This window comes from Chionomys nivalis, chromosome 12 (genome assembly GCF_950005125.1).
Source record: "Chionomys nivalis chromosome 12, mChiNiv1.1, whole genome shotgun sequence".
Lineage (NCBI taxonomy): Eukaryota > Metazoa > Chordata > Mammalia > Rodentia > Cricetidae > Chionomys > Chionomys nivalis.
In genome coordinates this window covers 71,835,512-71,862,495 of record NC_080097.1, presented here as the reverse complement: position 1 = coordinate 71,862,495, position 26,984 = coordinate 71,835,512, and the positions used below count along the sequence as shown (strand labels likewise).

Here is a 26,984-nt window from a genome sequence, read left to right as displayed (position 1 = left end):
AAACCTGTCTCGAAAAACAAAACAAAAAAACAAAACAAAAAAAGAAACAAAAAAAAAAATTATATTCACTTCAACAATGGCAGAGGAAATGCACAATCTCAGAGTAACCATACATTAGTATTTTGCTTATTGTTAAACTACCCAATATCCAAACACAATTTATCAATATCACTCCAACAAAGTCCAAGACTAGAATATTTCTTTCAACTGAGAGTTGGCGAAAACAATGACTTCTATTGTATTTACGGCAGTAGCGGTTGAACCCAGGGCCTTGAACATGACTGGCAAGCACCCTTCCATTGAACTATATTCCCAGCCCCAAGTGACTTTAAATATTGTATTTTGGAAGATTGCTGTAGGTATTCAAAGTTCTCCAATGCACAACTATTCACATTTTTTTAAAAAAAAGTATAACAAAAGTTTAAGGGGGAAACAAGTAAAATTTATAAAGGCAAGAATTTAATTCATGAAATCATTAGTTATCTATAGAATGATCTCTAAAGGCTATTCTAGCTCCATGAACAGAATTTTACAATATGCATAAAAAGGTTAAATCAGACTAGATCTTTCAAATAAAACCCAACACAGAGATAGGAGCAGCGGCCCATGCATGGAATTTATTGTGTGCTACTGTTTATAAAATACTTGAATAGTCCTGCACATGCATAATATTTTCAACTTAGACAGGAGACTATACAGGGTGCACTTTCTGGCAAACAAAACAACAGATGGTTCCGCTGCCTGGAGCTCTGAGTTGTATTCCAGGGCATGAGAGGAAGCAGGCCACCAAAGGGAAATACCAAACTATAGTGGCAATTAGCACAGGTCAATAACTGTGTAAAATTAGCACATGGTTCCATTTAGCTTAACCAAGCAGTTCTGTAACTATCAAAAGTAAAATTTCAACATGCAGTCTTGACTTTTATGCTTCCACTAACATCTGAAGAGTTGAAGAGAACCATTGCTTCTAGGCTGTATTACTTAATCAAAAACATTTCCAGACATTTTAAATTTTCCTTTGCACTTAAACATAAAAATGATAGAAAGCCAGCAGCAAATCACCCTGGTGGTTTTTTAAGCAACTGGAATACTCACAATAAACTAAAATTTCTCATGACATCTAAGTAACCTATACATCATGTACCTGTACATCATAGGTCTATATATTAAATATTTGCAAAATGAAAACGTGCATACACAAAATACGTCAAGTTTTACAGACATGATTTGAATTAAAATTTACTTTGACAATGTACAAACTTCTTTTAAAGTACCTTAAATGAGTAATTCTGTAATTCTTCATAATTTGAAAATTTAGGCTTTTTTTTCCCTTAAATCTCTGGGGCGTAAATCTCAAAAGATACGGGCAAAAAAGATTCGAAATTGGTTTTTGGATTTGTGTTCAAGTAAGAGTCTTCTTAGAAATAGTTTATGCATTCATAATTGAAAAATACCAAGACTATGTTACAGAATTAGCCACATTTAAGAACTATAGACCTGAGGTCAGCATTTTGTATAAACACCAACTGGGTTTCTCAGATTTTGCCTACAATTCAAAATACAGCTAGTAACCTCAGAAATATATTTTAAGACCATGCTAATTCATCCTTTTAAAGACATTTCATGGGGTAGGGGGATAGTCCACGTTAACTCTAAAGATTGGATTTAAACTCATGGTTGAAAAAAACCCTAATTCTACTGAGAAAACAAAACAAAACAGGAATCTCATTTGTAAACGTAAATGTGTGAACCACAAGCATAAATGGAGGTGTAGATATCCTCCACTGGAAATTGCCCCAAGCCCCTTGCTCACTGCTCTCCACTGTGGCAGTGATTACCCAACCTTATTAGACAACACATGTCCCAGGGTCCTCAAGCCTCCATCTGGGAAGGGGGCAAGGGTCTCAAAAAGCACAATGGTTTCTTCAGAGAGATTGTGACATTTATCATCAGCTTGGCCGACCCCTCCAGTTTCTTGGGTGATCTGTCCATTTGGGGTCCAAGACCTGAGAGTCCCTGGGAAGCCGCTGGTCACTGGGCACTATGGTTGCCAGTCCCGTGGTTCTCAGTGGCATGTGCGGTGTTCAGGGAATTGAAACCATCTTGCTGTACAGCATCTTTCCGGGGTGGCATTCTCTCATTGATCCTATCCAAACCCTTTGCCTCTTCAAAACTGCAGATTCTATGTGGTGGAGAGAATCCTCGTATTGCTTAACAAAATGCAAATTTGATAAGTCAGTAATTGTAAAAACACTTCTGAGTTTTCAAAAACATAATGACTTTTAAGGAGAAATTACTGTAAATAGCAACACTTAAATTTTACTTCATAATTGAATGCTATACCCATTTTAGTCTCCCCATTAAAATATGAAACACTTAAATTTAAATAAAAAGATGACAGCTTCACAGATAAGTTAATATGGTTTGGTTTGCTGTATTTAAAATAAAGCAAAACAAAAACTAGAATTGCCTTTCCCTGCCCACAAAAATCAGCCTGTAGGCAATGGTCTCAGTATGTCTGCTTCTACTAAACCAGCTATCTATCTCCTCTTACCTCAAACCTAGATCACATGGTGACCATCACAAAGGTGAGGTAGCAAAGAGGGGGGCAAGTGAGGACATTAAATAAGGATAACTCCCAACACACGTGAGGGTAAAACGGAGCAGGGTAGGAACTACCTTGGAGGAGTACAGTATAAAATGAAAAAGTGGAAAATATCCCCCAAGTTAGAATGTGTTTGGTTGATAAACAAAAAGTAAAATAGGAATAGTTTCATATATTAGAACATGTTTCTTTTCATTCTCTGGCCAATTACTATAAACTATGTCAAAATAAATGGCAATCCTTCTTAAGTATTAAGGGTTCTTTGTTTAACTTTCTTGAGACAGGTTCCACTACACAGCTCAGGCTGGCCTTGGCCTCAGATTTAGACCTTCCTGACTCAAGGTCCTACCGCTAGAGTAGGTATTCACCACCAAGCCTAGCTTACATCAGTTCTTATGGATTTTTATTCATTTCATCTGGAAGGATACAGACACCATTAAGAAAATGCTCATTTAAAAAAAGCCATACAATTACTTAAAGTCTAGGTGCTTAATATATTTAATCTCTAGCACTACTACTTATAAACATGAACCAAACAAATGGTTGTGGCCACTAAACAGAAGTGTGTAATACCAAACTAAGTCTTGATCCACATGAATATAATCTTATCTATAAAATATAGCCCAAATTTCAGGAAGCAAAAATCATAGTAACAGTTCCTGAACTAGAATGGGCAAAAATATACATTTAGTGGGGGTTTCACTTAGGGGGAAAAAAGAAACACAAAATATGGGCTAGAACTCTACTTGCAGGGTTAGTCTAATAATGTCCATTTTAAAAAAGCAACATAAATGTTATAATATACAACACACGCTAAAGAAACAACAACAAACTCTGGATTATACTAGAAAGAGAAAAGACACTATAGGTATCAGCTCTTGTGATTAAAAAAAAAGGAATGTGACTGTTAAACTTGATGAGTCAGCCAGTATGATTCATCTGCACAAGCTAGGCCTAAGATACACCCGAAGGACATTCTTTGATGCCCACCCACAGACCACAGATCTCTGCCCAGTGCAAGGACTCTGATCGTACCTTTTTCAGCCTCAATAGCCTCAACTGTGGCTGTACAGAAGTGAGCAGAGGCATGCAAAATGAATGAGAGAGATGAGAAGGGTCATATTGTACAGCAGAAAAGTCAATGATCACTTAATATATCACAGTACCCAAACTATATCATTATTTACAATTGAACACAAACTATACCCGTATTAGAGAGCTCCACCCAATCCCCCGATTCCTAACACAGCACAGCTTACACACAGCACTACGACATCAGAGCACAGGACATATAGACCTATTGTAAAGACAGACACCTCAGCACCCATGCAAATGCACTCCAGTATTAATTGCTTATCCTGAATTCAGTATTTTATGGCTAGAATTTGATTATGTTTGTTTTATCAGTGTATTATCATTACAGAAAAATTATGATAGCACTGTAGCAGAAAAGGAACAAGAGAATCTTTTCTTTCACTTCTAATATTAACAACATTCATCACCACTTGGTTCCCTAAGATACAAACTAGGAAGGGGTCAATAATGGTTTTCAGTCCCTTTAAATTTACTATGCAAAGTATAGCAGAAAATCTGGTACAACTGCGATAAAACTGATGGATCCTATATTTATTGAATTAATCTAATATTCAAGTTCTGTTCTTTAGGGGGACTCTAAAAGGAATCGTTCTCTATGCTAGGAACTTCAATTTTGTTTGTTTTGAAGGAGGCTGATCATCTTGCATTTGTTAAAGAAGCTGAGAGACTATTAGTGTATACTACTATGCCCTAGTTCCTACTCTAAACTCTCTAAACACCTACAACATTTTTAAAATTCTATTTACATTCAGTTTATCATGATAATTAGTTTCATTAGATGCAAGAAGCCTGCATTCTTAGGTGAAGAAAAAAGGCTACTGGGCATCTTTCCAAATCCATACGCTAATCAGAAAGGAATTAAAGGAAATGTCTTCAGGCAACTAGTCCTAATTACTTCATAATAAGGGTCATGTGAGAAAAAAAAATTCTTGGTACAACTTGCACTGGACCATTTAAAGAACTGAATATTTAGTTGTACATTTTGTAGTCAAAGATGCCTTTCTGGGCAATGCAGAGTTAGCAGTTCAGAACATTTGCTGTTTTCGCAGAGACTTGAAGTTTGTTTCCCAGCACCCACATGACACCTAACAATCCATCTGTAATGCCAGTCCCAGGGAATCTGATATCCTCTTCTGATCTCCAAGGACACCATAAATGCACACACACAGTACATGTACATATATGCAGACCATATGAATAATACAGTAAAATAATAATTCAAAAAATTTTAAAGGTTACTTGTTTGCTCATTTTGGGGTTTAAACAAACAAGCAAACAAGAGTTCACACTGGAAAGTATAATCTAAAATTGCAAAGAATAGTAACTGCCTGACGATGTCACCCTTCTGTGTACAAAGTGTGTCTGCTCAGAAAACTACAACAAGAACGCTCCAATTCATCTGCTTTGTTTCTCCTACAATAAAGGTAATTAGAATACTTGTTTCTGAAATGTCTTTTTTTAAAAAAAAAAAAGTATGATTTAGAAATTATTTTATCCAAAACAGTTATGAATGGAACTAAATTAGCAAACACTGGTGATCTTAATCAGAAAGTGAATTGGGAGTCCAAAAGAGGGAGGATGAATATTGAATAAATATGTAATATTCCTTACTTTTTAAATCAAATTACTCAGACATACACATTATATGTCCACTGTGCAATTCAACTTTGAAAAAAAAAAATCTAGCAATGTGTATCTGCAAAGAATTCTACAAAATTTTTCCAGAGAGAAAACTGGGACAAAAGATCCATCTTACTGCACATAGTGGCCATACCTTTGATCCCACCACTTAGGCGGGTGGAGCTCTGTGAGTTCCAGGCCAGCCAGGGTTACACAATGAGTCCTTGTCTCAAACAAACAAACAAAAATATACAAAACAGAATAAAAAGAGACCTGTATATATTTATCAGTTCTCAAACATTCATCATCAACCCCCTTCATAATGTGAACACTTTATAATTTAAAGTTGAAAGAAGAAAAAAAGTCTATTGGAATATGGTTTAATAGTTGTGATAGCAGAAGAGACTGATAAGAAACATTCTATAGCTTGTGTATGATAAAGACTAAAATTGACTTCATTAAGAGGATTAGTAAACTCTAAGCTATGAAACTTGACAGTAAATTATATACTGTCAAGTTTAAAGGCTTAGAACTGAAATATGGACATCTGAAGCTTAAATAGTAAACTAGAAAGAAACATGATAACTATACAATTCAGTCTGAAAGCCATACTGTACTTCTCTTTTATTAATTTTCAATTACACAGGACACAGTGCTAATAAGTATCAGTATAGCACTGCCTTTAACTATTATGTTCTTCAATACAATAAAGAACAATCAATCAATAGGAATTTGACATTATTAAAATAGAGATAGCTACATATTTTCCCACATAGGTTGTGATATGCAAAGATTTATAGGACTAATTCCCAATCAAATTATCATGAAAAAAAACACAAACTCAAAATTGAAGTACAGCAGAGTTGTAGTTTTTAAAACAACAACCCCCTCCACCCAAAAATAGCATAAAAATTAGCTTCAAAGATACTAAAAAGAAGCTGGGCATGGTGGTGCTTATGCTTTTGATTCCAGCACTCAGGAGGCAGGGGCTGGAGGATTTGTATCTCATGAAACAGAAGCTGGAGGACCTGTATGAGCGAGGGAAGCCTGGTCTATATAGTGAACTCCAGGTCAGTCAAGGCTATACAGTGAAGACATTGTCTCAAAAAAATAAAACAAAATTTAAAAGATACTGAAAAGGTCATTTCTATATTCTGAAAATAGTCTTGAAGGCTCAAAAATTTATTTTCATATTATCTCTCAGTCATACATATACATTAGAGTCTCTATAGAGATTTAAAACAATGTTTTCAAGTAAAAAAAAAATCTCAAAGATGTAGTTTCTATATGAGCTGTTACTTCTTTAAAAACAAGTTTTCATATGCTAGGGAAATAACTTCAACCAAATGCTCAAACCATAACATCAGAACTGGGGAGCTATCCAGTTTCCCAAATTAGACACCTTAAGCTCAGCTCCTTCCAGTAACTCACTCTATGCTAGGAACAGACAGTCCCTTCAGCAAAGCTGCTGTCTTTCAAACCTTCCCTGCAGCTGAGGGTGGTTTCCAAGTTGAAGGAATGAGCTTCATGCAAATTAAGAATAAATAGAAGTACTGAGCTGTCAACAAAGCATGTAATTAGCAGGTGCTAACGGAGAAATCTGAAAGCACAGTTTGCCATGGATACAATGTAAAACTAACAAGTAGATTTATTTAAATATGCTATCTTTAAATTTTGTGTTTTTCTTTTTTAAACAATGGGCATATTTTTCCTTATTAGAATTATCCTTTACTAGTAACAATTTTGTAATGTTTATTGAAAATTTGAGGTTTTATTAATGTTTAAATTAAATTTATGAAATTCTCTTTGGCATTTAAAATATTTGTAAAGGAAAAGTAGAGGGCAAAGAAAATAAAGAAGATCAGAAATAGTTTGTTCAAATCAAAAATTAAGAAAAAAGAAATCTCGGGAAGGGAATATAACTTAGTGGTTCAGTAATGTTCAAAGTTCTAGATTATTTTAAAAACTAAAAAACAAAACAAAAAACCTCATTCAGCATAAAAATCTTAAGCTATATGTGGTTTCTACTCAATCAGAAAGCCATTACTATACTTAGTTGAACTTGCTTGCACCAGTGGTAAACAACAGACAATAGAATAACATAAAATAGAACATATATAGGATAAAAATTATTTGTCTACCAAAAATTATTTTAATTAAAAAGGATTCTTTTTGAACAGAGTAAAATGACATTATAAGGGAATTTCTTTTTTTCACTTTAAAAAAATTCACTAGATACACTCAAAAAAGACTTTAAAAAAATTCACTAGATACACTCAAAAAAAGTGTATTATGGATGACAGATCTATCACTGCATGTTTTAATAGAATAATAAGCCTTGGAGGGATGTCAAAGTAGCTCTATGTATAGTTTTTTTCCACATTACAATTTTTGTATTCTATCCATAAGGGAGAGACATTGAGACTGAGCACTATTGTGTATGGGCTGCAATATTCACAGCACTTTATTCTATTTAATCTATAATGGGCTTTCAAAGTTTACCCAGGACTTACACAGATACTAAAACAATCAAGTTAGCTTTTTAAAAAACATAAAATATTCAACGAGCCAGATTACAGGAATGCTTTACGTATAATTTTTTTATTTTCATGCAAAATAAAGGCACACTTAATAACACCCTTTCAATTTTGACTTACAGGATTTAAATTCAACCCTTTATAACAATAGCTTAATATCTAATGTTACATTCATGTTCAAAATGCACCAAGTGCAGGAACAAATGCAGCAAACCTAAAATCAAGGTGCTACAAAGCTGCTTCTACATCAAAAGACAGACAAGCGTCTGATAGAGTAATTTAATTGAACATATATTTACAGACATACAGCTACCCTAAAGAAAGACAGACAGATTTAGGAAAGTAGCTCTATCTGCAGAGGAAGAAAACAGCATGTTACAGACAGTCAATTATACATAGAACATTTGACAAACACCACAGAAAACAAACTCTAATCATTTATCAGGGTACAAAACTTGGCATAAATCTTTTAGCAAGTGAAGTGCATAAAGAAAATTTTTGGGTCTAAGCAGAATTTTAACTCAAAAATCAAATACTTAAAAATGTAAGCATAATCTAATACAATTATATAAATTTTAAAAGTTAAAGTTGGAATCACATTTCCAATTTAGTAATATGTATATCCCTGATTCACATTCTTGACTGGGGTTTTTAAAACAAAAAGGTGCATTAGACAAATGTATCAATAAATATTTCAGAATTATGACATGAGATGCTCCCATATCATTTTATGAAAAGTTGGGGAACTGATCATTATTTTCAATTGAAAGACAACCCGTTCTATCAATATTATGCCCTGACCAGGTACTAATCAGATACTGCCTATTGTATAGGACCCTGCTTATGTCAGCTGCTGAGACAGGAACTAAAAAGCAGAAGGAGTTCCCTGCATGCATTATGTGTATTGTTAGCAATAGAGTGAGGTGTGCCCCAGTCCATCTGAGGCACAGCAAGTTGCATAACATCATTACCACTTTGCAAGGTCTGCCGTCCTCCAGCCAACACTCCACTAGGCAACATCCCTGTGGGAGTCAGGCCCTTGAGTGTCAGCACGCTTTCACTCTCCTCCCTACAGCAGAGAAATGTAACAAGTATTACAAGTTAGTAGCGCAGAGGTACAGCATTTGCCTAGCATGCACAGGGCACTGGGCTTGATTCTCAAAACTGCAAAAAGCAAAACCAAACAAAATAAAAATCTATCAATAAATGCTTACTTTAAAAGAAGGGCTAGGGCTCAGATATAGGCCATGTATACAATGACATTCATTGTTAACATTTTGCCCTCAATTCCAAGATACATATTTTCCCATATTTTAAATGTTTCATTTAGGAGGGTAGACACATTACAATTCAAATACATATTGCTTTCCTGAAACCTCTTCCTGAATTTTGACCCCAGGAAGGCACGTTGTACTCTAGCAAAACAGATATCCTATATGGATGAGAAAATTCACCAAGAATCTTATCCTGATCTGATTTTCAAAGTATGGATTTAGAGCTTTCATTCCAAGAGCAAGACCCAAAGGTCACAAACCCTAATTTCAGTGGCGGACTACATGCTTAGTATGATTCAGGTCTTGGGTGTGATTCCAGCACCACAAAACAAAACAAGCAAGCAAACAAACCAGTACCAGATTCAAAGGAACTTCTATTCCCCTCATCAGTATATAAATTTAAATTCATTCTAATAGAAAACCACATTGTTTCTAGGTATCAAATAGAACAATGATGATAAGATATAGTAAAATAATTTCTGCAAAACAATCAGGAAAATGTATCAGTACCTGAGAACAGAGAAGACTCTTGCCATCTTGCCAATTGCTCGGATTTTGTTTCTTATGATTTCTTTCCGCGCTGCAGCTGAACCTACTTTCAATGGAATAAAAAGAAAAAAAGGCTCAAGTTTAGGGCACTCAAGCATTACTAGCCTATTCCAGACTCATCTAAACCAATACCAGGTCTGCTACCAGCTCACATGGAAGACACTAGATGAAATCATGCCAGAAAGTTTCTCATTCCCTCAAAGATTAGCTCAACACTAGTCAAATATTGGGGTCTGATAAGAACAATTCACAAACTTTAATTATCTCACAACACTGACTAGTCAGGAAAAGAGTAAAGGGGTATGGGTTGGGGTAGGAAGACTTGAGCCCAACTTGAATTCCAAAACCAGAGGAGAAAAAACTAGAACAATCCTATACTTTTAAGTTCATGGGAGCCTATGGCATGCAGACTAAGACAAATGGAAAACTTCTGTTTAACTACCACAAAAGTCTTTAACATGCACACTAGAAAAATCTCTTATTATAAAAGAATAAGCTTTGTGACTCTAAGTTCATCTATAAATAATGTACAAAGGAAAATAATAACTACAATGGTGATCACAAAGTAGGGACTACAGCAGTACTTCAGCAACAATGAATATCTCAACTTCATCGACTAGATGGCCTCCATACTCATGCAAGTATACTTAAGCTTTTATAACCATAGGCATTGAATGTGAAACAGACAGTAAGAAGAAACTCCCTCAAAAAGCTGGCTAAACAACACACCAAAAGAACTGGCTCCATGGCTGGCCAAAGGCACTTCAAAGGTCACTCTTCCTTTCCTTGGTCTCCAGCAAGAACAATAATCTCAGTCCTGTTACCATATATATAGCAATCAGAGTCAATCTGGACCCATTTTTCCTTAAACCTGTGCTTCAACATGATGAAAACACGCACATGGAAGCACCACTGTTGAGGAGAAGGTCAAGGAAAGGCCTAAGAAGCTAGAGCAAAATGGACCTTAGGTATGCAGAGGTCTAAACAATCAGAAGTCTTGTAGGTGAGAGCATTTCATTTAAAATTCAAACAGACTACAAACACATATAATTGAAAACTAAGATCATAACTAGACTTAATTAAAAGGAAAAAAAGAAGTCCAATTTCAAGGATGAAAACAGCATATACTTAGAGAGCAGGACTCCAATTACCTTATTTGTTATTCTCTAAAGGGCAATACTGAAACATTGGGAGCAGTAAAGCGTCAAAAAAACTATGTGGTCATTACAACATCAAAGAGGTGCTCTTCAGATTAAAAAAAAATAGAAAAGAAAAGAAAAAAAAGGTTAATTATCAAAGAATATTAGAATCTGAAGATCCACTGGAGATATTTGCTTATTTTATGGACTAAAGACCCCGAGGAGATCATTAAACAACTTTTCCAAGGACACAAAGTCTGATTTTCTTCTAATAAATTAATATTGATATTTCATTTTTAAATTGGCAGAAATTTTTAAATATTTTGATTTGTATAAGGAGAAACAGGTTGAAAAGGATGGCTACAACAATACACATTTGTATTTTCAGCCTTAATTTATATATTTGTAAAACCAAATGATATGAAAACTATACTGAATTCAAATAAAAAATTTTAAGAAACATAAACACACTGTACAAATCAGGATTTAAAATCAGTCTACAAACACATCATGCATCATATTAAAGCAAATGTCCACTTTAAAGGTACTTTGGGGAATAAGACAGACAATCAAACACCCCTAATCATGCAGGAAAAAGTACAAAACATTACAAATAAGCAAAAGAATGAAATTTTAAAACAACAGGAATGAAAAGAGGGAAAACTATTTCCATGCACAGAAAGACAGACGTCTTGGAATATGACTTCTAAAATATCAAACACTAACTCATGTTAAGAGTCAGGCTAAATTTGCAAAAGGCCCAAAAAGACTCTCAAAACACTACTCAACAGATATGCCAACTTACATGGACATGAGGTAACTTATGAAGTCATATTTCAAAACAATGTTACTCTGTCTGGTCTGTACCTTTTTTATTGCCATATATGAGCCGTTCTTCAGATGGAGAGTCCAGAAAAAAGGAAGTGAATGATGGAGAAAAGGTGGTTGAGACAAATAAAAAGATAGAGATTTAACTTGGCAGTGGTATTGAAGGATGAATGTATAAAGAAAGGGAGAAAAAATGAGGCCCTTCTATTTGAAAAATGTAGTACTGTAGAATTTGGTAAATAAAAGACAGATGCTACAAGGTAGAGCTCTAAAGCAAAGATTTCTTGAAAGATATGTGTTCAGAAAGAAATATGAATAGAATGATTATAATTTTTGATGAAAGTAGACATAATTAGGGACAGAAAAAAATCACGTGAAAACACATAAGACCAATAAAAGACTGTGCTAACAATCACACATTTATAGTAATAACCCTAAGTAAATATGCCGCCCATGAAAGTATGTTAAATGAAAAGCAATGACACAAATAAGATACAAACTAATGTGATTCTTCAAGGACACCAATATATGCAAAATCTGTAGCATGTACAGAAAATATGAGTAACTTTCCCCAGGAGAAAGGCTCACTCACTCACAATAAAGAAAAAGCTGAACCTCCCATACTCCATAACAAGATGACATGATTTCTTGAATCTGAATTGTAGAATGTTTGCATATATTCAAAATTAACTATTTTCTGTTTGTTCCCAATCCAATCTAGGGACAGGGGGACACTTTTTGCAAAAATAGCAACAGATTGCTTCAAAACAAGTCAATAGCTTTAAAAGTAGACAGTGGAGGTGGTTGAGCTTTCCAGACCCTACATTCTAATATATGACTGCATTATAGGAGCCACAGTTTTATTTAGTGGCATTGTTAATACATAGATTATGCATTTCTTTAACCAAACTGAAGACAAAAGATAAATATCTAGAAATGTATGCATTCTAAATATCATAGAAATCAGTGCTAAAAAATTCTTTCATGATTAACACCTCTAAAAAAGGATGCTATACATTTTTATATGCAATGTTTATGCAAGTTTATCTTGGAAAAAAAAAACTACTCATACAAGCACAAAGCAAACAATACAGAATACCAAAGAGCCATCAATAAAAGCCTTCACCCATTTCAACAAATCTCAAAAGCAAATAACTAAAAACTATTCTTTCTTTCCTGCTTCTGGAAAATCTCTAATCCTAATTTCTCCCTTTCTCTAAAGAAAAACTAAACCCTCATTCAACCTCCATCCCAAACCACATTTTATCAAGTTTTCTTTCTAAAGTCAGATTTCTTCCCAGATCCGTAGTATGGCTTCACTGAGGGGCAGGAAAAGAGAATGAGAAGAGATAAGTCAAGCCATGATGATGAAAGGAAAGGAGAAAGGCTAGGCATGGTGGCAGCACTCAGGAGGCAGAGGCAGGTGGATCTCTGTAAGTTCAAGGTCAGCATGGTCTACGGTACAGGTTCCAGGATAGTCAGGGTGGTTACACAGAAAAGCCCTGTCTCAAAAAACAAACAAACAAAAAAAACCCCAAACAAACAAAAAGGAAAGGAGAAAGGAGGGACAGAGAAAGAAAGTATAAAGGGAAAGAAACAATGAAGAATGGTAGTAGCATGCTCCAGTAGTTCTTTTCTGGATCCTATGCTGAACTTTAGCATCTATCCTAACACCCTCCACTTTCTTCCACTCTTTTAATGGCTTCTCTCCCAAATACGCCTATTTCTCTATGCAAACTCCTTGATTCATATTTTTTTATTCTTTTCTTAGAATTCCTGATACTAAAAACCTAGTTAATGAAAGGGTGAAAAAAGTGAGAAGTAATTGTATCTATGATCCTAACAGTGAGGGATCTATTTCTAGTACGCAAAAGAGAAGTCTGTATTTTCCGGTAGAAACACTGTCATAAATGGTGCTGAAAATTATAAAAGCTACTTGAGATTAAAATGTCATCTTTTCTGTTCTCTCACTTTTTTTTTTTTTTTTTTTTTTTTGGTTTTTAGAGACAGGGTTTCTCTGTGGCTTTGGAGCCTATCCTGGAACTAGCTCTGTAGACCAGGCTGGTCTCGAACTCACAGAGATCCGTCTGCCTCTGCCTCCCGAGTGCTGGGATTAAAGGCGTGTGCCACCATCGCCCGGCTCTGTTCTCTCACTTTATAAATGAGAAGATCTAAAGAAGCTGGGTGACTTTTCCAAGACTGTATAGCTACAAATAAAATTGAAAGGTGTTTAGGATGCAGAGAGGAGGGCAAATCTCTGAGTTTGAGGACAGCCTGGTCTACAGAATGAGTCCCAGAACAATCAGAGGTACACAGAGAAACCCTGCCTCAACAAAAAGAAGACAAAACAAAACAAAACAAAAAACAAAAACAAAAAAATAAGGAAAAGAAAAAAGAAAGGTACTACTAAACCATTATCTTTTTTCATCAAATGATACTGCCTCTTTAATGATGACATTTAATTCAGCCCTGGAATGCAAGAATAATAAAACAAATAAATAAGTTGGCATAATTTATGCTATGTTTTATTAATAGGAAAAACATTAAGATAAATAAAATCTGTTTAAAAGGAATATATATTCTAATTGTTCTATGCTTTAGGCACATGATAAAATTTCTTTGTTTGGAACAATTAATAAAAGCTTTTGTTTATCCCTTGTTAAATCTTTAAAATCAATCACATTTATCTCCATATAAACTATAGGTACCCAAACCAAGTACTAAGTTAATCTTAACTACGAAACTTTTGACTTTTTTATTTCAAGAAAATGACCTACTACTACTAAATATGCTATTGGCAATGCTGATAAAAACACTGAAAGAAAATGACAATAAATTATGAAATACGATCAGCCTAACGCAAATGACATATTTTTAGAAGTTATATAAAAAAATTAAAGCCAGGCGGTGGTGGCGCACGCCTTTAATCCCAGCACTCGGGAGGCAGAGGCAGGTGGATCTCTGTGAGTTCGAGGCCAGCCTGGTCTACAAGAGCTAGTTCCAGGATAGTCGCCAAAACTACAGAGAAACCCTGTCTCAAAAAAAAAAAAAATTAAAATTACCATGTGAAATAATTCTACTGATCTTACTGAATGTAAAACAAATCTATAAAATAATCAATTCCTGAATACAGGGAGAGATGATATTAAAAATAGTAGTTGAGGGGTTGGAGAAATGGCTTAGCTAAAAGCACGGGCTGTTCTTCCAGAGGACCTGGATTTAACTCTACCTCCAGGGGATCCGACACTCTCAGACATACATGCAGGTAAAATACCAATGAACATAAAATAAAAATAAGCTATTTAAAAAAGAAATGGCAGTTGAGTAGTAGTGAGAACAAAATAAAAAAAAACCAAATACTAATTTCAATTTCACTTAATGTTAAAAAGGAAAACTAATTGTGACTAAATGGATGGTTCAGCAGTGAAGAGCACTGACTACTCTTTTCAGAGTATTTTGGTTCAATTCCCAGCACCAACATGGCAGTTCATAGCTGTCTGCAACTCCAGTTCCAGGATCCAACTTCCTCTTCTGGCTTCCATGAACACTGGACACCCATGGTGCACAGATGTCCATACAGCAAAACACTCATGCACACAAAAATACAAATAAATAAAATTGCAAAAAAAAACCCCACCTAATTCTAATAGGAATAATTATAAATTCAGTGGAGTAAATTTCTGTAAGTGGATTAATTTTATAGAATAAGAATTCTTTAATTTGAAAGCTAAATATTATTTAAAAAATACTCTAGGTTCAAATGTAGTTAATATAAACCAATTAAAATAACCACTGGATAATTCAAAGAAAGTGACAAATTGCCAGAAAACTTTAACTGAAAAACAAACAAGGCATGTGACAAGAGTCATTTCAATCACCGCCTCAATATTATTTCAATACCTGTAACTTTATTATCAACAGTTATTATTATCCTCAAACTGATGAAGGAAGTATAACCCCCAAAGGTTAACTAATTTTCCTCAGATTCATTTAGAAGAAACCAGAGTCTAAACCTAGATCTTTTCTTAGAACCGTGATAGCAGAACAGGGAGAAAAAAATTACAACTATTCACTTTTTTTTTTTAAGAAAAAAAGCCATATGTAAATTATTTTAAAATACTTATGGGAGAAAAAAATGTTTACTAGCCAACTCTCCCAAAAAACAGCTGACATAAATTTGCTTTTTAAGGTATTAATAAAACTACAGTAATAAAAGCATTAACTCTGCCTGCCACCAGTATATGGCAATAGCAACACTTGTACTGCAACAAATGAATGGGTTTAAAATCAAACTTCACTCAGACATGATTGTAACACAGGTCAGATACCCTGGCACTAAGTAGACAGGTAGCCTGGCCATAGTTCTATGCCAGCCTGGGCGACATACAAAGACCTTTCTGAAAAAAATGGAGGAGAGCTAGGGCAACAACTAAGTTGGAAGAGAGCTTGCCTAGCATGCATAAAGCCTTAGGTTCAAGCCCCACTGCATGGCATACAACAGATATGGTGTTACATATCAATAATACAGCCCAACGAGAAAAACAAAAAGGTTAAAGCAAGATGATCAGTATTTCAAGCCTAGCCTTGGCTACACAGCAAGAACAAAATAGAACAAGTCAGGTATGACATAATGCCTATAATACCAATGATTAGGAAATAAAGAATTAGGAGCTCAAGGTCATAAGCTTCAGGATGAGTTTTGAGACCAGCCTGAAGTATAAGAGACCGTTTCAAAAAGAAGAAGGGTGAAAATAAAAGAAAAAAAAGACACTATATCTTCCTAAAAATCTTACCAATACGTAGACCATAATCAGCACAAGAAAGAATCTGAATACTGGACTACCAGAAAAATAAGTACACTACAAAAAGTACAAAAATAAAGACATAAGGGGCTGGAGAGATGGCTCAGTGGTTAAGAGCACTGGCTGCTCTTCCAGAGGTCCTGAGTTCAATTCCCAGCAACCACATGGTGGCTCACAGCCATCTGTAATGACATGGAGGCAGAATGTTGTATACACAATAAATAAATCTTAAAAAAAAAAAACATAAGAAGAATAAGGAATGCAACAGTTTTCAGCTTTTAAGTTACTTTATCTTTTTATTTTATCATTAAAATTTAAGTAGCTTAAAAATTTATTAAGTAAGTTTCAAAAACATAAAGCCAAATAATTTTAATGGTATTCCTTCATACTACAAATATACATTTGGTACACAAGCTTTTTGGCTTATATAAAGGCAGACAACCACATATAAACCTTGTTTCCATGGAAAAAGAAAAACTTCCAGAATTTCTAGCAAACTAAAAGTGGTCTTCTAGAACATAACCACACTAGGATGAGAACAGCCTACACTGGTAAAGAAATGAAAAGAATACTAGGGAGTCCAGAAATGCTTCTGATGTACTACAAACATAGTACTAAATAACCTCTTCATATCAAAATTAATGTCCATATTCATCAGGAACTGTATCCTTTCAACCTCCATTTTTCTGTTTTGTTCTTTTTTCCAAACTTCCCCTTTCTGAAAAGTCCCACATCACTAAAAAAAATACCTAATATTATTCTCAAAACTTAAAATATGTGGGGAGGGGGGCGCATGAATGAATCTCACTTATCAAATAGTATAGCCACCGGAAAGTAATGACTTTCTTATTATGAAATAGATTGTACTGACACTTAGTAGTTAAAGAGCTATCATTTCATAATAAAAATAGTAAATGAATATTCATACCATCAAACTGGTCTTCACCTTCGGTCATTAGTTCATCATCAGAGCAAATACTCAGAACATTTACCAACATTTCAGTTACTATTCAAAAAGAAAAGAGAGTGAAATGTTAGATGTTATTTACAACTGCCCACATATATGCACAGCAATAATTCAATAGGCTATCTTGTAATGGCAGGAATGACAGAATCTTAAAAACTGATAAACTTTAAAATGAAAACAAGGAAATAGAAAATAACTCCGAGAAATTGGAATTCAGAGATACCAAAGCTCTGCTAAGAAAGAAATACAAAAGTTTCAATACATAACATCTGAGAGGAATTATAAACTAGTCTTCAGTTTTCCAGAAGAGGATACATCATACATTTTATGAAGAAGTCACAAAAACTGTAAACTAGTCTCATAGGTAAACGGAAAGTAGCTGAGAGTCCAGAAATAAAAGTATACAGTTAACGTCAAAATCAGCAGATAAAGAAAAGTTTTCAAAAATTGTCTATCTACTGAAAAAGAACGGGTCAGACACCATCTATAGTACACTAGTATGAAAACTAGTTCAAGATGGAACAGAGGTCACTAAAATTGTAAAACACACACACACACAATTACAGAGGTAAATCTTTATGGGTTAGGTAATTCTTAAGAATTATATTAAATTTTATCATAATCACAAACTTCTGAAACAAGCCACAGTGGCATGTGCTATGCTGTACTTGTAACACTGGAGCAGATAAACTAACCTTGGTGAGCCCCAAGTCAGTGAGAGAGCCTGTTTCAAAAATCAATGTAGAAGACAAAAGAATGAATGATGACATTCCCAAGGTTGTCCTCTGGCTTCCACATGTCTATGTATACATAGGAACCCAGACTATCTGTACCAGCTTCCATATAAACATGTACACAAAAACAACCAAAATAGGGGCTAGAAAGATGGCTCAGGGGTTAAGAGCACTGGCTGCTCTTTCAGAGGCCCTAAATTCAATCCCCAACAACCACATGGTGGCTCACAACCCTCTATAGTGGGATCTGATGCCCTCTTCTGGTATAAAGTCAACAGATCACTCATATACACAAACTTTTTTAAAAAAATTTTAAAAAGGGGGGGATGTTGGAAAGAAGCCAGTACAAATAAAAAATCACTACATATTGTATTATTCCATTTATATGAAATGTCTCTAACAATCCATGGAGATCATACATCAAGTGGTTAGAGGGCCACTATTGCTGGCTTCAGCAGCAAATATACTTAAATGGGAACACTACAGAGATTAACATGCCCCCACCCTGCCACTGTACAAAGGTAACTTGTAGTTTTGTGAAGCCTTTCAAAACATGTTTTTTTTTGTTGTTGTTGTTTTGTTTTGTTTTAAAGAAATGACTGCTAAATTAAGACTGGTGGTATATACCAGTAATCTGGGGAGAATGAAGCAAGAGGATCATGAAATCAGGTCAAGTCTAGGTTAAGCAACAAGAGCTTCATAGACAGAAACTGTCTCAAAAGAAAAAAAGTCTTGCAAGATGGTCTACTATAAAGGTCCTTAAATTAGGGGCAATAAACAAAAGTTTACCAATTCATTTCAGCTATATGAAAATATGAGCAGGGCAGTGGTGGTATACACAGGAGGATCTTTGAGTTTGAGGACAGTCAGGGCTACACAGAGAAACCCTGTCTAGAAACACCTACCCCCCAAAACAAGTAAATATGAAAAATGTTCTCCACATATACATATATTTACATATCAATTTTTCCTTTCTCAAAATGAATTAATATGTTCTGTATTAAGAAATTAACATGTTTTAATGTAAACTTAAAAATGAGTCTCCATCTTTCAGAGATACAGTCTAAAATAGGTATAGACAAAAAATGCTACAAAACAGTTTAGATATACAAAGGTAATACTGACTAGGAATATTAATGATAAAAATTTGATGGTGATTTGATAATGGTACAAGGTGAATAACTGGTACACGGGAATTCATAGTATTAATATACATTAAAATTTTTCCAGTATTGAGATTTTGGGCAGAGTGGGTTAGGAGGAAGCTAGTTCAGACTTGCCTCAAACTCAAGATAAAGCAGAGGATGACCTTAAATTCCTGATCCTCATGCCTTCACCTCCCAAGTGCTGAGATTAAAAGTTAAGGGCACTGGCTGATCTTCCAGAGGACCTGTGTTCAATTCCCAGCACTCACATGACACTCACCAACTGTCTGTAACTCAAGTTCCAGGGGATATGACACTCTCACACAAGACATATATGCAGGCAAAACATAAGTGTACATAAAATAAAAATAAATAATTTTTTAAAAAAGTGTGGACCAAGCCGGGCGGTGGTGGCGCACGCCTTTAATCCCAGCACTTGGGAGGCAGAGGCAAGCGGATCTCTGTGAGTTTGAGACCAGCCTGGTCTACAAGAGCTAGTTCCAGGACAGGCTCCAAAACCACAGAGAAACCCTGTCTCAAAAAACCAAAATAAATAAATAAATAAAATAAAAGTGTGGACCACTAGTTCAACTCCATTTTGTTTTTTTTTTTTAAAAAAAAATAAGAAAGTAGTTCTGAAAAAGAGAGGAAATGGCTAGTGACTATAATCCAATACTTTAGAGGTCAAAGCAAGATTGCCAATAGTTTGAGGTCTCACTCTGTAGTCATGGATGACCTGAAGTGCATAATGTGGTTTTGAACTTGCCAATACTCCTGCCTCCACCTCCTGAATGCAGGTATTAAGGAACAAAGCACTATGCCCAGCTTTGCTCTCCATTCTCTTTCCACTTGTAGCAGACAAACAGAAACCAGACTAAATTTTCTGATCTCTCAATAAGAAGTGGTCAATATAAATTATTAAAGTCACTTACAGGCTATATATGATCTGTTTTGTTTAAACATTCATAGCAGAAACATTAGCTATTATGAAATAGTACAAGGAGGTGTAAGATAACTAAATTAGAATCTACAAATGACCATTTTCCTCTTTATCCTTCTGATCCCCATCCTCCATCCTCATAATCTTATATTAAAGTAGCTGAGCTGCAATGTAGCCTAGAGACAACAAAATGAGAGAGATGAATTCTTAAATTCCTTTTAGCTTGATGATGCTATGAGTGAACTATCTCTCATACCCCAAAGATAGAAGGCTGTAAGTGTAATGCATCCTTTCCATCTAAGCCCTTAACTAGTCCTCTTCTCAAATGCTAAATTGGGTAACTCTATCTCCCTATAAACGTAACATCAGGCCTACTGAGTACATGCAGAAGAGGAAAAGCAATCTGCAAAAATTCTAACATGCAATGTCATTATTAATTCTGAATTTTAGAATCAAAAATTGCCTTGGAAGTAGTGACTATCACAAAAAAAGGAACATTCTGTAACATGGAAGAGGTGTGAAACAGAGTGGGTATAGAACAAATGTTTTATAATTATATCTCTATTCTCAGATTGTCAATTTACGACATATGAAATCTAATGCACTGCCTTGTTAAAAAACAAAGGAAAAAAGAAACAAAGAAAGAAAAAAGAATAAACACTAACATGAAAAAGAAGACAACAAAATCCAAATTCTACAAAACTAGGGGAAAAAAATTCTTAAAGAGCATTTATTTTCTCTTTAAAAGCCTAATGGTTATTTCTCGAAGGTAAAAGTTCTAATAGCTATTTCTCAACATCCGTGAGAAAGCATCATTAGTAAAAATAGATGCATATTTTTAATATAGAAGAATTTATAGATTTCATAGTTAGACAGAACCTGGGTTTCTCTACTTCTCTTAGAATACAGATGCACTATAAAATAACTAACACCGACAAAATGAAGACTATTAAATTCTCATTCTCCAATAAACTGCTGTGAAATCCCCACAAATGGTATTAGAATATGAAGGAAGTGTCCATCCCAAACAAAAGCTAACCCTCTATAAAAGATTTAGGCTTAAGACAAAACGAAAGAAAATCCAACAGCTGAAGACAACATCAGGCTATTTATAAATCCTCTCCCAGTCCCCATCCTCACATGGGGGCTGTAAACATCGAACCAAAATATCTTTGAGGCTGTCATATCCATAGCCACAGACACAAGTCGAGCTGTAGGCACAGTGGAGTAGGCTTCAGTTTCCTCTAGCAAGTATGTGTCTATGATTGTAAACCAGAGTAAATGTAAAAGTAATGAAATAATTATTTTGTAAAACAAAACAAAGCAAACCAAACAAAAAATATACCTTTTTCTCCAACAAATGGTAAAGACCATGTGAATACATCCATAAAATTGGGCAACCAGTAAGGATGTGGAGAACAATTAAACTGTCGAATATTCATCACATTATTTTCATATTTTAGTACAGCAGCTGCAAGATAAGTTGAATATTAATATAGCAAACTGTCTTTAGGCTGAAGAGCATCAAACACATAAAGTATAGTATCCGTTTAAGATAGAGGGACAAGTAGAATCCGGGCTTGGTAGTAGGAGATAGAAATGAATTTTTGGCAATAATACACATTATTTTTCTTCTGTAGACATGATCTCACTGTATAGCCCTGACTGGCCTTGAACTCACAGAGTTCAGCTTGCCTCTGCCTCCTGGGTGCTAATATTAAAGGTATGTAACACCATGCCCAATTTAAAATACATAAGAATATAAAATGTTTACCCATTATTAATGAAATTTTTAAATTCTTTCCAGAATGCTGTTTTACTTTATAATCCAATGATGAACATGCACTTTAATAAACCCAAAATTGTGAAAATCAATTTTTAGGGGAAACACAGAATGGCAATGGGCAATTTTCTAGTTTTTTTTTTAATCTCACAAAGTTCAAGAATTAAAAAAGATTCTTTTAATTGCAAGCAAGCTAATAGGAACAGCTAGATTCAACAAGGCAATTAAAAAAAACCCACCAATTTAGAAATTATGAATGTATAAATGAGTTTATTTCACTTAGTATATGAAATCAGGTGAAACTACATCGAACAAACATTTTACTTCATTTAGGGAAAAAATATCTATTAAAATAACCAGAAGAGAAAAACAATGTAACTAATAATCCAAGGATACATATTGACCTCAATTTTAGGTATCTTTCTAATATCCCAATACAATTATAAGCCATAATCAACTTAAATCTCAGGTACTGGTTATTTTACTTTGTGGAACATGGAATTAGAAGGGCTAGGGTGCAGAATGTATTATCTATGCAACAGATGATCATTTAACTAGTCTATTCATTTATAAAATAGAACCAAAGTATCTACTCTCTCTATCTCAAAGGCTTAAGATCAGAGAATGTATTACACATGAAACCATTAAAAAAGTACAAAATATTTTATTTATGGCTGTGAGCCAACTCTAGCCATGAAGTATTTTAGAAATGTGTGATCTTTTTTTCAACTCAGAAATGAAGGTTTAGTAATTTTGAGATTTCAGTTCATGATTAAGTTGCTTGGTGCTTAGGATTTCAGACAGAATGTACATCATGACGGGGAAACACAGCCACAGAGGCCTGTTCATCTTATGAGTGGGTGGGTTATTGTCCTCTCCCTTTTATTTTAATAATAGAGATGTTAAATTCAACATTTAAAATTCTGGTTAACATAGAACCAAAAGCAACCTTGTTCTGGGTTACCATTAATTCAATAGGTATGTCTTCTCCCTTAACCAACTCATATGTTGAATAAAAACATTAAGAGTAGCCTCAGAAATTATGGGCTGATACCAATGTTTCAGACTTTTTATTTAAAGGAGAAAAAGAGAAAAATAAGAAATCTAGAAAATTGCCTTATGGGTGGGAATGAAAGATCACAAAGATGCCCATTCTAATATAAACACTCAAATCATAAGCATCAATTATGTACAAATCAGAAATACTGAGACATTTAATTCTGACAGAGCAGACTCACTGGTTTGAGTTTCAGTTTTGAAAATTATAAAAACCGGTTTCCTTAGCCTCCTAAGCTCAACTGAATGAGAACAGGCACCAAGGCAGCAGTCAACTCAACACTGACTAGGCGTTCCTTTTACATTACGAGAAAACAGAGCTGAATAGTGAGGGTACTAGCTGACAGATGCAACAATCAATTCTGTTCTTGATTAACTTAGGAATGCTACTTATAAAAAATGAAGCCATATTTCATTAGGTATGTCTATATTCCTATAGCATATTTACATAAAAATGATTTAGTATGCTGTTTAATTCCAGATAAAGTTTAATCTTTTAAATGTCAACTAGTGCCACCAAAAACTCTTCTCTTTCAAACCATGACCCACATTTAGCAATGACCTCATTATCTTTCTAAATGCACGTTTTAACATCATCAACCTTCTGTTGATTTCTCCTGGCACATCTACTCTAGTCTGACTTTGAAGCTATGAAATAGTCAACTAAATTCTAGACATGTCAAGACAGAATAGAAGCTGGCCTCTAAGTTCTCTCCTCTGAAGACATGAACTATGTAAAGCCCCATCTCATCTTCCATGTCCCAGGAACATATTTAACTAGATTATGACCCTGAAGCTTCTCAATCAGTAAGTTAAGAATAAAATGAAAACGAATCTTTATAGTCAGATAAAATTAGGAGCAAAGGAAGGAAAATGGATGCTACTGGAAAAGGAGGTAAAGAAGGGTATAAAAAAAATCTAAAGGCAAATGAAAGGAAGAGAGGGAGCCTTCTAAAAGTAGACCATAGGGGATTTTTTTTAAGGCTCAAATAAAATCTTGAGGTAGTAATAAAAGACTACTGGGACAAAAGAAAACTCGAAAACAAGAAAAGAAAACCTGTACTTACGAACATAAAACAAACAACATAATAAACAAGCAGACACTGCAAATAAACAAAACGGTGATAGCAACAACTATACAGACAAGAAAACATTCTTTCAGTTATAAGAGAAGATTTAAGCGAGGGGGTTTAAGAAAATCATCTGTGGTTGTACTTAACTCAAAATCGTCTGTGGTTGTGCTTAACTCTGAGCACTTTTACAAACGGCTTTATGAGCAACAGGTTGCAGAGCAGGTTGCACACAACTTGGTTGCACATTTTCAATTTTACTTCTTTTTCTCTCCCCTCCCTTATATCTTAGTTTTTATGAGATTTGGACAGTTTCAAACAGTGCCCCCTAATATTTTTAAAGTAAATTAAAAGGCTAAGTTGTCTATACAGATTTTTCTTTTTATCAACAACATCTTACCTTTATTATTGTAGACATCTAAGTAATTAGGTGCCGAAAAAATTGTTATTAATGAAGGGAACCCTGTAGTTTGACTTTTTCTGTACATTCTATAGCTGCAAAACAAATAGCTTAATATGCATCGTAAAGCATCAATCATGATCACTAAGTATGATATGCATTCAAGTGTAAATTTGGGTCAGGAAAACAGAATTCTTACCCTGCATCTTGAGCTTCATGAGCTCTAATAATCGATAACAAATTATTGTTTTGCAAAAATTCACACACTGCTGGATAGCTGTGGGGGAAAAGAGTAAATTAAGTAAAACCATCCTTTTTGTATGAAGTACAAATTATGTTACATAATTAAAATGTGATTAGTTTTGGACATTTTTCCTTACTTATAAAAATAAGAACATCCTCGAACAGTATTATGACTAAAATGTTCTTGTGATTTTTCATTTCCAAAGTCTTCAGAAGGATCAGACCATAACAAGTCACACATTGGTCCAAATGCAGGTGGCTCTTTAAATCTATCTAACTGTGAATAAAAGACACAAAGAAGAAATAACTCACCAAGTGAAGACAGAATGTATATAAGGAATAGCAACTTGAATACAGTCTGCACTACACTGTTCTAAACAATCAAGAGATATTTCCTTGAAATCAGTCTATTAATCAGTACATTAATTTTTTTCCCCCCAAGACAGGTTGTCTTGGAACTCACTCTATAGACCAGGCTGGCCTCAAACTCAGAGATCTGCCTGCCTCTGTCTCCCCAGTTGTGGAATTAAACGCATGTGCCACCACTGCTCGGCAACATTAATTTTAACCAATACCTAATTTTACCAGTGAAAATAAATCTAATGCTAAATTTGAAGATTTTAAAAACTCTCTATCTGGGCGGTGGCTTCAGGGAGGCAGAGGCAGGCAGATCTCTGAATTTCAAGTCATCCTGATCTACAGAGATTTCCCTGTCTTAAAAAACAAAAACCTCTCTAAATCAAAAATACTGTGAACAGGGGCTGAAGAGATGGTTCTTCTAAGAGGTCCTAAGTTCAATTTCCAGCAATCACATGGTGGCTCACAACTTCCTGTAATAAGATTTGGGGCCCTCTTCTGGCCTGTAGGCAGGCATGCAGACAGAACACTGTATAGAATAAATAATTCTAATAATAATAAAAAAAGAATACTGTGAAAAGAAACCAACTTCAGAGGTTGGCTATACTCACTCTCCTAATATCATCCAGTGTATGTATTTCCGGTGAAAGTCCACCATGAACACAAAGAAATTGTTGGTTTAGAAGTGCAGCAAGGGGCAAGCTGTCAAAAGCTTCCATACAAGCTTCATAGACTCTTTCGGAATACTTAATTTTACCTAGAAAGAGAAAAATATTAGCATTTGAAAAATTTTAGTTATTTTAAATTTGTTTTTACATTTATTTAGATGTATGTGTGTGTGAAGACACACACAATTGCAACAATTGCAAGATTCAGTTCTCTCCTTCCATAACATGGTTTAGGTGATGGAACTCAGATTATCAGGTTTGGTCTCAAGTGCCTTTATCTACTGAAGCATCTCACAAGCCCAATTATTCTTAAAATATACACCAATACTGGATTTTTATTTCTTATTCTCTTCATAATATAGTTTTTCTTTTTTAGTGAGTTTGAAATAGCTACTTTCAATTATTAAAGGGAAATGTCCTAAACTGACTACTAAAACCAAAGTAGGGAAACTATAATACAGAAAACACCTACATAAAGTCAGAAGTTGAGACTGGGTAAAAAAGCACAACAACAAAAATCAGCAAAAATGAATTTACGGCACAAAGTAACTTCTGTACCATGAATACAGTGGTGACCAATACTATACAATTGTTAAGATTCACAGAAATAAAACACCACGAAGAATGAAGTTTACAGTACAAAGATTTTTTTTAAGCCTCTTCCATCCTAAGATTCAACAGAAATATGCAAAGTTATCAGTCTCACAAAGATAAATATGTGTTCTCTCTAAATTTATTTTTCGATATGTAGTTGATGGTCCTAAAATATTATTTAAAAATAAGTAAATAGCCGGCGGTGGTGGCGCATGCCTTTAATCCCAGCGCTCGGGAGGCAGAGGCAGGCGGATCTCTTGTGAGTTCGAGGTCAGCCTGGTCTACAAGAGCTAGTTCCAGGACAGGAACCAAAAGCTACAGAGAAACCCTGTCTCGAAAATCCAAGAAAAAAAAAAGTAAATAAAATCTCTAAAAACAGTTCAATTTTGAACTTCCATACAACTAATTTAAAAAAATTAAAGGGGCTGAGAGATGGCTCAGTGCACTGACTGCTCTTCCAGAGGACCCGGGTTCATTTCCCAGCACCCACATGGCAGCTTACAACTGTCTGAATGTAACTCCAGATCCAGGGGACTCTACACCCATGGCAAAACACCAATACACTTAAAAAATAAATA

General features: G+C 34.7%; 1 protein-coding gene across 5 annotated transcripts in view; it reads right to left on the bottom strand.

Annotated features, from left to right (window-relative positions):
- Positions 1 to 1,273: 1,273 nt before the first annotated feature.
- Positions 1,274 to 26,984, bottom strand: part of Ppp3cb (protein phosphatase 3 catalytic subunit beta) — a 45,695-nt gene continuing 19,984 nt past the window's right edge. Inside the window, exons 5-15 of one of the 5 annotated variants that reach the window (XM_057785750.1) lie at positions 25,756 to 25,901; positions 24,925 to 25,064; positions 24,744 to 24,821; positions 24,545 to 24,639; positions 21,581 to 21,706; positions 17,378 to 17,455; positions 11,687 to 11,713; positions 9,642 to 9,726; positions 8,829 to 8,926; positions 3,641 to 3,670; positions 1,274 to 2,210 (exon numbers count right to left, since the gene is read on the bottom strand). In XM_057785750.1, the coding sequence (XP_057641733.1) occupies positions 2,032 to 2,210; positions 3,641 to 3,670; positions 8,829 to 8,926; positions 9,642 to 9,726; positions 11,687 to 11,713; positions 17,378 to 17,455; positions 21,581 to 21,706; positions 24,545 to 24,639; positions 24,744 to 24,821; positions 24,925 to 25,064; positions 25,756 to 25,901 (1,082 nt within the window). In that variant the 3' untranslated portion in view covers positions 1,274 to 2,031. The remainder of the gene's footprint in view (positions 2,211 to 3,640; positions 3,671 to 8,828; positions 8,927 to 9,641; positions 9,727 to 11,686; positions 11,714 to 17,377; positions 17,456 to 21,580; positions 21,707 to 24,544; positions 24,640 to 24,743; positions 24,822 to 24,924; positions 25,065 to 25,755; positions 25,902 to 26,984) is intronic. The other 4 variants (XM_057785751.1, XM_057785752.1, XM_057785754.1 and 1 more) reach the window with 4 other exon arrangements.